The sequence below is a fragment of the Archocentrus centrarchus genome, chromosome 10 (genome assembly GCF_007364275.1).
Source record: "Archocentrus centrarchus isolate MPI-CPG fArcCen1 chromosome 10, fArcCen1, whole genome shotgun sequence".
Lineage (NCBI taxonomy): Eukaryota > Metazoa > Chordata > Actinopteri > Cichliformes > Cichlidae > Archocentrus > Archocentrus centrarchus.
In genome coordinates this window covers 30,797,696-30,809,181 of record NC_044355.1, presented here as the reverse complement: position 1 = coordinate 30,809,181, position 11,486 = coordinate 30,797,696, and the positions used below count along the sequence as shown (strand labels likewise).

At 40.3% G+C, this 11,486-nt stretch overlaps 1 protein-coding gene across 6 annotated transcripts; it reads right to left on the bottom strand.

Moving 5' to 3' along the window:
* Positions 1–5,500: 5,500 nt before the first annotated feature.
* LOC115787016 (G2/M phase-specific E3 ubiquitin-protein ligase-like) lies at positions 5,501–8,050 on the bottom strand. Of its 6 annotated transcripts, none has more exons than XM_030739569.1 (8): positions 7,717–8,049; positions 7,483–7,607; positions 7,314–7,350; positions 6,925–7,169; positions 6,593–6,771; positions 6,206–6,378; positions 5,827–6,041; positions 5,501–5,751 (listed from the first exon to the last, which is right to left on the bottom strand). In XM_030739569.1, exons 4-8 carry the CDS (start codon positions 7,124–7,126, stop codon positions 5,516–5,518), a joined length of 1,005 nt encoding a protein of 334 aa, XP_030595429.1. In that variant the 5' UTR covers positions 7,127–7,169; positions 7,314–7,350; positions 7,483–7,607; positions 7,717–8,049; the 3' UTR covers positions 5,501–5,515. The 6 variants fall into 6 exon arrangements, 4 of the variants coding, with proteins under 4 accessions (XP_030595429.1, XP_030595430.1, XP_030595431.1 ...); XM_030739570.1 differs by having other exon boundaries at positions 7,483–7,604; XM_030739571.1 differs by having other exon boundaries at positions 7,483–7,578.
* Between the last annotated feature and the right edge of the window lie 3,436 nt (positions 8,051–11,486).

Below are 11,486 nucleotides of genomic sequence, written 5' to 3'. Positions count from 1 at the left end.
TTAAAACATGACAAAACCATTTCATTAAGTGAGGTATGTTAGGTGTATAGCTGCAGCTGAAAACACTATACAAAAGTGAATGGTGAAATGAATAGTGACACACCCCTTAGAAACTACATATTAAATCTAAACTCACATTAACAAACAATTTTAATCCAATATACTGTACTCAACTAATGGGATTACTTTACATATCTTTAAATTTTTACTTCACAGCACCGTATTATGGCTTATTATCCATGGAATCTTCACATGGGAGCATTTAGGTTTAACGTAAGAACAGAGACATCAGTCTGAAAACTAATGAATCACAGGTTTACAGGGAAAAGGTGGAGGAACGGGCTGCACTGCAGGATGTGTGTGTGTAGTTGTGTGTGTGCATGCGCGTGTGCATGAAAGGAAAATCCATTACCATCAACTTTTAAAGATGTCACTTTTGAAACGGTGCCTTTGTAGCACTTTATGCAGTGTCAGAGTTTTGTGGTAATGTGTGCATGTTTTGTTTGTTTAAATTAAAGTTATTTTTTTTTATCTCATAATTAAAAATATCATTTCCTAATCCCCACTGCCCCAGGCCACAGTAATAACAGGCTCTGAAATACTGTGGTTGGAAGGATTTTTGCTTAGTGGGGGAACTTCAGGCTTAAACCTGTTTCATCAGAATTATAAAGGTGGTTCACTTCTTAAACTGTTTCATGGGGAATTTATGTTTGAGATAAGAGATCAGGAGGTATGAAATCACCACCTGCTAACAAATAAAGTCCATGAAAAATAGTTCCAGCGTTCCTGGATGAGTCGTGGACCTCGGTTCCAGGCTGTATAGTTTTTAGAGTCAGCATAAAGTTTTTGTCTTTCTCTGTGCATCAGCAAGAAATGCAGATTCTTAGAAGCAGGTTTTCCGTGGCTATAAGTCATTTTATTGTTCTGTAACCCTTAATCTGGTGATGTGATTGTAAAACAGGACTCCTAATACTTCTATTTTCTGACCACACATAAAATTTGGATATAGTCTAAGCTTACTTAATACTCTGAATTCTGTTTTATGTATTTTATTTACTTGCTCTCAAACACATTAACACTGGCAGGGCTGAAGATGGAAGCATAAGGCTAAAACTGAGATATAACTGTGTGTGTGTGTATCTCAATCCACATGTGTGTATTTCAATTTGTGTGGAGATTTGTGTGTGTACTTAAATCAGTGTCTTTGTACTCAGTCCTGTGTGTGTGTGTGTGGGGGGGGGGGGGGGGGGGGTATTCAGACCCATCTATGTTTAACCAGATTTGTAAATGTCTGACAAAATCTGTAAATCTGTAGAGATTTGTGAATGTTTAAAGGAATCTGCAAATGTGTATTCAGAATGTGTGTAATCAGAAATGTAAATGTGTAAAGTGATCAGTTACAAAGTCACTCAGCTTTTCAGTTAGCTGGCGTTTTACTTGTTACTTTTGCTAAATATATGTGAAGAGTCATCTGTAAGTCTAGGGTTCATTAACCCAGAGCTCAGGCTCACAGGCTCAGGCTTTCTCTTGCTCCATACATGCACTATATTACCAAAAGTATTCACTCACCCATCAAAAACATTGAATTCAGGTCTTCCAGTCAATTTCATGGCTACAGGTGAGTAAAACCAAGCACCTAGACATGCAGACTACTTAGCTCAAGAACACCGCGCAGAGAGCTTCATCAAATTGTGTTTGATACATCACAAGCCACAATGCAAAGTGTGCATGTAGTCATGTAAAGCACGCTGCCGCTTCTCCTTCGTCAGAGCATCTGTTCCCCTAGTTCTAGTGTTTCTCTTTCCTAGTGTGTGTTTCCTTGTACTTTATGGTTTCCAGTGTTCCCCTTTTTTGGACTTATGTTTACCTTTTGGATGCAAAGTCTAATAAAAATATAATTACCTTTTCTGCATTTGGATCTTGCTCCCAACATTCAGTCTGCATATCCTGCAGACTAAAACACTGTGTAATTTACATACATTGTTTGAAAAATTGAGTTCAATTTCAAGGCAGACCTTGTGAATCAAGAAATCACTGAAACAGAACCTGTCTGACAAAGTGAAGAAGGCTAAAAGATCTCAATAACCAACACAACATCAGTTTGTGGCCTCAAGCTTAAGTGCACTTGAGTTGTGCAGCAGTTTTTTCTGCCAAGGGTGGCACAAGCATTCATTGGTTTTAGGGGACAATTACTTTTTCACATAAGTTCAGGTAGGTTTGGATAGTGTTTTTTTCTCCTTGATAAATTAAATCATAATTTAAAAACTGCATCTTGTATTTACTTAGATTATCTTAGTCTAATATTAGAATTTGTTTGATGATCTGAAACATGTAAGTGTGACAAATATGCAAAAACATAAATTATCAGGAATGGGCCAAATTTTTTTTTTTACAGCACGTGTGGGCTCAAAGCTAATTCAGATGAACTATCATATCCTGCCTCAAGGTTATACTGTGAGTTTCAGGTGCATCACTCTGGCTTCTAGCTGGACATCCAATCCTACAATAACTGCTATGAAGTTATTTATTTATTTTTTAAACTAACTGCTTCAGCTCGCTTCTTTCTGCAACTGGATGTAAGAGTTTGCTAGTTGAACCATAAGCATAAGCTACGGTGGCCGGGAGGTGCAAATCAAAATTACAAAATCTGAAACACTTTTACAAGTGGCAAAACAAATTTACATTTTAGAAACAAAATCACATTTTAGAAAACAAATTAACAATACGAGAAACACTTTTACAAGTTCAGAAGAAATTAACATTTCAGAAAACAAATTAACATTTCAGAAAACAAATTAACATCACTCGAAACACTTTTACAAGTGGCAAAATCAACCGGAAAGGGTAGGTACTAACTCCAAGGCTGACCCGGAAGTGATAACGGAAGCGGGCATTTCAACCCAAGATGGACAGCAGTCGAGTGGCGTTTTGCCCGTTTTGCGGGGCACATATGAGTAGATTAACGCGGTTTTGTTTTTCTTGTGGACGGTCCTTAGAGTTTTTAAACGGCACAGAACAGACAGAACGACCAGATATGCTGCAGCAGTGCATACGATATTTTAATGAGGGTCACTCATACGCTGTAATCGTAGACATGATGGCATGTTTACACGGTGTACACATCAGCTTAAGGTCGCTGAAAAGCAAACTGAATGATGCCGGGTTATATCGCAGAAAGGATTTGTCCTCTACCGACGTCATAACTAGAGCAATACGAGTGGAACTTCGTGGACCTGGACAGCTGTTTGGCTACCGCACGATGTGGCAGGTACTCAGACAAAAGTACAATCTGCGAGTGAGGAGGGATCATGTAATGAATTTGCTCCGGGAGCTTAATCCTCAAGGGTGCGAGAGGAGAGCACGCAGAAGGTTTATAAGAAGAACCTACCACTCCATGGGACCGAACTATATGTGGCACGTGGATGGTTATGATAAACTCAAGCCATTCGGTCTGGCACTTTCAGGGTGCATCGATGGATTTTCCCGTAAAGTACTGTGGCTTATATGTGGCGCAACAAATAATGACCCATCTGTGATCGCTCACTATTTCCTGTCATGTGTGCGAAACCTCTGTGTCATCCCCATGAGGGGCTCGACACACGGGGAGCGACGTCGCTCGCTCTCCATTCATTTCCTATGGAGCTTGTGCGATGAGGCGACAATCGCTTGCCCTCCTCCAGCTAAGCGACCGGCGACGTTCGTGCATGTGAAATTTCGAGCTCGTACACGTAGACGTGCACACGCGACCAGGCGACGCGACACAACAAAGTTGGAAAATGTTCTACTTTTGTCGCTGTCGCGTGGCACTAAACCAATCAGCAAGAGTTTCATTGACTGACCAATGAGCGAAGAGTATGCTACACACTGCAGTCTGCAACCACTTTCAGCAGGAAGGAAAGCATCGTTTTAGCTGTGTTTGACTTTCCTATATTATATGACACTTCACGCAGTGATTATCGAGTTAAACATAAAAGGCAGCCACATGAGAACGTGTTGGTGCAAGACTAACGTTAAACAGACGGATAGAGAGGACTTTTGTGCTAATATAGGATGAACGCGAGGTTGTCTTTTTCTTTTGTAGAGGAGACTTAACAGCAAGATTTCTGTCAGTTGCAATAAAATCTCCTCATCTTTATTGCCGTGTCTGACACGGACTGCTTTGAAAATGTCTAAATCCCTCCAGTTTCATAACCAATCACATTTCTTGGAGACGAGTGACGTAAGAGCGCGATTCGCAAAGCTGCCGTCGCTATCGCGTCCCGTGTGTTCGGTTTCACCCCAGTGGCGATGCGACCCATTCGTCGCTGTCGTTTGTCGCTCCCCGTGTGTCGAGCCCATGAGACTGAGAACCGATTGCGGCACGGAGAACGGGACCATGGCCGCAATTCAGTGCACGCTACGCCACCACCACAATGACTACTACTCTGGAGCGTCCAGCCACATGTATGGCTCATCCACAACCAACCAGAGGATTGAGTCCTGGTGGTCCATATTCAGAAAGGGAAGGTAAGTGGTATTCATACTTTAAATTCATTTTGAGTGACCATCGTTTAAACATGGATATGAAAATTATAACACTATATTACTGATTTTTTTATAGGTGTCAGTTCTGGATGGAGCTATTTGCAGACCTTAGAGAAGCTGGATACTTAAATGGGAGTCACGAGCATCAGTGTCTGCTGAGATATTGCTTTGGTGATGTTATTCAGAGGGACTTGGATGAGTGTATGAGACTGTGGAACAGTCACAGGATCCGCCCCTCCAGAACAGCATCATGTCCAGGAGGAGTGCCAAATGAGCTCTACTACTTACCACACAGGTAATACTTTGGTGATAGATGGTATTTTCCATTTTATCATAAATTTAAATGTAATCATATCTTCTCTGTAATATAGGTTTGGCTCCAGAGACTGTGGATTTAAAATCGAAATGACTGAACTGGATGCCTTTCCTGACGTTCATCTGACAAGAGCTCCATGTGGGGACCCAAACATGCAAGAATACTTGGACTTTGCAGTGGAGCACAATCATTTACAGAAGCCAGAACAGTGGCAGTCTTCAACTGAACTATATCTGAAACTAAAAGAAATTGCTCAGCTATGAATTGAAGGGAAGTTTATTGTAATGATGGTGGAACATGTACACAACTTGTCACCCACAGTTTCAGTATTTAAAATTTGGAAATAAATGAATGAAAAACAATTGTCCAAATGCTGTCTGAGGGGAAAAAAAAAAGACATGCTTGCTTACCACAATTTTAAAGTATTTTAACAAAAGTAACTGCACCTTTAAATGCACATAATACCAACAAAGAACAAAAAACATTTTGAGTCCAAGTTTTCCTGCTTTAACATACCTGATTCAGATGATTGCAGTTTAAAAAAAAAAAAAAAAAAAAAAAAGCCTGTTCATCAGTTATTCAGGATTAGGATCTCTGATCTAAAACGTGCAGGGCATTGTGCCTGGATGACCAGGTTTGAAAAACACTACTCTAATGGTTATCTAGCTATATAGTTTATAGACAACCAAATCCTGGACTATTTTGAATTCCAAAGTCCATTTGTGAATTAAACACACTATATGAATCCAGAAATGGTAATTTCAACAAGTTTGAACATGTATTTGCCATTGGGAGTGGAACGTCATCCAGGAACTCTATTTGTGGCAGTGGTTCCAAGCCAGATGGGGGAAGTGATGTCAGCCCAGTTGCAAACATCAAAATGTCTTCCACAGACACAGCAGCCTCGCCTTCTGCAAAGAAATAAATGTTCAAATATACCAGGCTAACGTGGTTTTCCAAGTAGGTACAAATAAAACCTTACAAACCTTCACAATCAAGGAGATAGTCTGCCCAGCAGGCCAAGGTTTGGCTTTCTTTCAGTCTCCTATTACTCCCTGAAGGGCTGAGTTGAGGTTTGAAGAGTCTCTCAAGCTCAAAGGCAGTCAGTCGCTTTTCACAGTGGCACAGGACAGGGGTCAGCAAAGTAGGGTGTTGCTGTAGTGCAGTCAGGAACTGAAGAGCTGAAAGACCATCTTTGAATCTACAAAGTGAACACACTGTTACACAGATATGTAGATGTTGCACACTAAGGCAAAATTGTTTGTCACAGTGACTGATAACAGATACACGTGCCATGGAGCATTACAAACTAAACATTCCTACATTAAAAAAAAAAAGAAAATTACATCATTAAAAATATCTTACCTGTCAATTACAGATGAGTTGCGGTCAAAAATATACCACTGGAGGTAGTTGGCCACAATTTCTGTCTTTTCGTCCACAGCAGCCACATGTCTAAGACAGCCTGCTGTCTGCAACATTGTGCTGTGTCTCATGATACATTCTTGTAGAGCATCCAATGTAGCAGCATTCTCAATCTGAAAGACAAAGAGACATACCCAACACATTAAATAACTATGTGTTAATCTTGACCATTTTTATTTAGTGACATATATAGCATGCTGTAACCCTACAATACCATAAATTCATAATTCTGCAAATGTATATGTGTGGGAACTAAACATCATCATTGAACAGTGCAGGAACTATGTTAAACTCTGTCCTACCACACTGGATTTATGTTATCCCCACCTCTCGCAAAGCTTTCCCTATTTCTTCATCAGTTATTAAATTAACTGTTGGTTTGAATGAAGGCTGGCCAGCAAGATACTGTACAAGATCTTCTGACAGGAAATGGGGTCCCGGACCTCCATGTACAACTGAAACTGCAATCATCTGTCCTGCCAGGAAGTATTCATCCTCCCTAACAGCTGTGAATGAATTCATATTGTAAAATGAAAACATACATTATTTACTTTAAGATATTGGGGGGAAAAAAAAAAAAAAAAAAACATATTCTGTGTCACATATCTGTTTACTAATAACCATCCATTAGTATAGCACATATCTAACCCTATGCATACCATTTGCATTATAGACCAAGAACCGATGTCCCTCTGGTCCATCAAAAATTGGCCGGTCTTTCAGGTGCTTCATTAGCAGAGTTAAAAAATTCTCATCTTGGACCACCTGTGTCAATCCCTTCCTCATAAACACCTGCATCATCGGTAAATCTGACCAGCATGTCACAGTTTTCAGAATATGATGAACGTCTGAAAATGACATTACCTGTCCTGGCTGAATTGTAGCTTGATGTCCCAGTGCATCTCTTAAACACAATGAAAATAATAAAATGATTACCACAATAGTCATATAAGAATGTAAACAAGTACATGACAGATTCCTCTTGGTTGATAAATCATTAGAAAGGTTCTCTCTCTGTGAAAAAGGCTAGATGCAAAAATCTACTTACCTTTCATTTTCAGACTTATCTTTGGGAGTTCAAAAACCTGTGAGGAAAGTGCATAAATTTATCAGCAGTTTCTAATAGCTTCAATAGCTAATTTGTGCCACCACAGTTTCACAGTGAGCCGAATCAGACAGTCCAGTACTGATTACACGATCAGTACTATACAACTTACCTGGACGTGTTTTTGTTCTTTAGCCCGGTGTCTTCCTCTAGGCCCGTAGTTAAAAGACTGACGCTCTTTGGACTTCGAGCTTCGGTATTCCAGGAACTGTTTATATGACGAGCAAGGTTTTTCTGCTGAAATTAACAAAGCTCTGTCTCAAAAAACAAAATGAGCTAACCAATGACACTAATAGCTTTCATTCGTATTGGCTACTTCAGATAGCGAGCGCTATGCTGCACTTACTTTGTTTAGCATTATCCGGCTGTTGACATATCCCCTGTGCCTCTGGACCTTCCGTCTGTTCTGTCCCATTTAAAAACTCTAAGGACCGTCCACAAGAAAAACAAAACCGCGTTAATCTACTCATATGTGCCCCGCAAAACGGGCAAAACGCCACTGAACTGCTGTCCATCTTGGGTTGAAATGCCCGCTTCCGTTATCACTTCCGGGTCAGCCTTGGAGTTAGTACCTACCCTTTCCGGTTGATTTTGCCACTTGTAAAAGTGTTTCGAGTGATGTTAATTTGTTTTCTGAAATGTTAATTTGTTTTCTGAAATGTTAATTTCTTCTGAACTTGTAAAAGTGTTTCTCGTATTGTTAATTTGTTTTCTAAAATGTGATTTTGTTTCTAAAATGTAAATTTGTTTTGCCACTTGTAAAAGTGTTTCAGATTTTGTAATTTTGGTTTGCACCTCCCGGCCACCGTAATAAGCTGTTCCCAAAACATTCTACGTTTTACAACACTCCAAAAAAAAAGCATAATCCCGTACTTACAGCAAGCACATGATAAATCCACTGTGATCTGTTGGCACAACCACTGCTACTAGCTAACTAATGTCACACTTGAACACTTAATTAAATGCCACCTGGTTGTACAGTATGTACTAAGCAAGAGACAGTCTAAGTTTGTGAGCCTGAGGTCAGGGTTAATGAGCTCTTAATTTACAGAGAGCTCTCCACACACATCTGCAGACCTGCCATGACAAAGTGTAGCAGAAGTTATGTGTAAAAAGACAACGAATTGAAAAGCTGGGAGACTTGTTCGTATTTTCAGTTCTTCAAGCAAAACTTTGACTTTTCAGCCAGTAATATCTAAGTAAACTTAGAGATTAATTTAAACATTTACAAATGTCATTACACATTTACAAATCCAGTTAAACACACAGACTGAAATACACACATGTGGAGTGACTCACACACACACACACACACACACACACACACACACACACACACACACACACACACACACACACACACACACACAAATATTTCTGCTACAATAATAGGTAAAAAAAGTCACCATGATATTCTTGCCTTTGATGAGAGTATTTAAACTTCTGACCACAAATGTAGTCTTTAAATAATTTACATGCATAGTATATAATACAAATATTAACACTCGTTGGAACATGGACATGCTTACAGTTGCTTTGCATCACCTCGTTTTCTAACAACAATTACTAAAAATAGCTCAAACTTCTGTGAATAATGAGTCTTGATTACATATTTTAAAATAAGCATGTTACAGGCTTTCACTCTCAGTGGGCAGTGGCTGAAGGGGGCTTACTATTCATTAACCAAAACTGAAGTAAAAATTTCTTGGGCAGGCTACCTCACTGCGGGACTTGTGTGTCAAACAAATCCATTAAAATGCTTGAAAAGGATCCAGCAGCACAAACGCAGTCCAGATGTCCAATTAGGTGACTCAAACTAATGGCACTGAAGCCTAGTAGACCTTTGCACCAGCCTCACATGGTCACTAGAGTAACTGCAGTTCTCCTTTTAGAGAGTTTTAACATTGTACTAGCATCTGAATGTGGACACACACACACACACACACACACACACACACACACACACACACACACACACACACACACACACACACACACCAAGCTCCAAATCTGCTGCTGCTTTAGTCTTAGGTGTCATTGAGCACAAACTTTACACAGCGTAATATTACTTTATCACTGCTGAAATATGAAATATGAATTGTCAGCAGCTGCTGCAAATATTCATGTGTGTTTGACTGGAAAGGCTCATGTGTTTCCAAGGAAATGGGGACATCTTAGGTTACAGCAAAGTATTTGTCACTTCATGTGCAAAGGTGGCACATGGTTTGAATGGAATTTATTCAATATATTGTCCAGCACTGAAATGGAAAAACTCAAAGTACAAGTCCTTGAAATGCTTGAAATGCTTACTTTTATGTCACAGAGAGTGCTTTCTTTCCACTACTGTTCACTAAAATTCAGTGGCAGCTCTTTTGGACTGGGACCCAAGTTAAAGCTACTGTTGTGGCACCACAGCAGAATGTGTGTGTGTGTGTGTGTGTGTGTGTGTGTCTGTGTGTGGCATTCATCTCATTCATCTCAAAAATCCATTTGAAATGAAGTGTCAGTGGTTATCCAGCAGAGTGGCCCAGATATTACTTCATTTATTTCTATGGAGCTGTATGACTCACTGCTGTGACTAATAGTGTGTGTGTGTGTGTGTGTGTGTGTGTGTGTGTGTGTGTGTGTGTGTGTGTGTGTGTGTGTGTGTGAGAATTAGAGCAGAGCGAGAGGAAGACAGTGACATTTGTTAGCCAGAAATGTGCTGTGCTCTCTCTGACTGTGTACATGACGGTTGCTGTGTCTCAAAGTGCACCTCTGTACTTGTTTGCTATTTAAAGTAAAGGACCAGGTAAACTATTGATACAGATACATGAAGTGCTAACAGTAAACCACTTACTAACTAAGATAATAACAATGCTAACTAGTTGGCTAACAACTAACTTGCAAATACAAGCGGCAGAAACGAGCTTCCTCCGAAGGGTGGCTGGACTCTCCCTTAGAGACAGGGAGAGGCCGTGGAGCCATTCGAGAGAGACTCAGAGTAGAGCCGGTGCTCCTCCACATTGAAAGGAGCCAGTTGAGGCGGTCTGGGCATGTCCTACCGGGAGGAGGCCCTGGGGCAGACCCAGGATATGCTGGAGAAATTTTATCTCTCAGTTGGCCTGGGAACACCGTGGGGTACTCCAGATAAGCTGTAGGAGGTGGCTAGGGAGAGGGAGGTCTGGGCTTCTCTGCGTAGGCTGCTGTCCCTGTGGAAACTTGACAAATGGTAAATGGACTAGTTCTTATATAGTGCTTTTCTACTCAGATATGAGCACTCAAAGCGCTTACAGAACACATTCACATTTACCCTATGCACACGCATTCATACAAGCACTTCCATGATTAATTAATTAAGCTAAGTGCTTTAATCGTCTAACATTCACACACATTCATACTCCGACGGAACGGTCGGAGAGCAACTTGGGGTTAAGTATCTTGCCCAAGGATACATTGGCACGCAGCCTGCAGTAGCTAGGAATTGAACCACTGACCTTCCAATCAGTAGGTGACCTGCTCTACCTACTGAGCTACAGCCACCCACAAGTGGAGAACAAAATAAGTGGCAGGCCTGACAAAAACAAAATAACTATGTACTGTATGAAAGGTTCTTTAAGAAAGAGGATGAAATCCAGCAATGATCTGACAGAACTTGAGAGATTAATCTGGCCCTTCAGGCTGATCTATTGCTTGAAGCCTCCTCAGAAATGGCCTCGGTGGAAGGGTGGCTGTTAAGAAGTCATTCTAAAGAAAGGGAAACAGAGAAGACACCATCAGGGTGTACTGGTCCTGGATCTTTTGCCCAGTGCTTTGGGTATTTTGGCATTTCAAGTTCTGTTGCTGTTAAATATCTTCAGTTTGGCTTTTAGTTTGCTTATGATTTAGATTTGTGCCTTTGTATCTTTCCGCTTAATTTATTCTTGATTCTGACCATGTTACGTTTTGTATTCTGGCTTATTTCTCTTTAGGATTTTATTCTCAGTAATAGTTCAGTCTCCTTTTGTAATTTGTAATCATAGTTTTTGTTTTTTTTTTCCAGCACTTCTGTGTTCTCTGTGTCAAGTCTGCATTTCTGTTCCTGCGTTCAGTTACTTCCTGTTTTGCTAGTCTTTTGTTCTCGTGCTTAGTATTTAG

Bases quoted from the DNA above. Each gene is read 5' to 3' on its own strand.
- LOC115787016 (XM_030739569.1), bottom strand. From the start codon at position 7,126: ATGTCATTTTCAGACGTTCATCATATTCTGAAAACTGTGACATGCTGG. The intron at 6,772-6,924 runs GTATGCATAGGG...ATTCATTCACAG, and splicing joins CTTGGTCTATAATGCAAATG to CTGTTAGGGAGGATGAATAC. The intron at 5,752-5,826 runs GTTTGTAAGGTT...ATTTCTTTGCAG, and splicing joins CTATCTCCTTGATTGTGAAG to AAGGCGAGGCTGCTGTGTCT.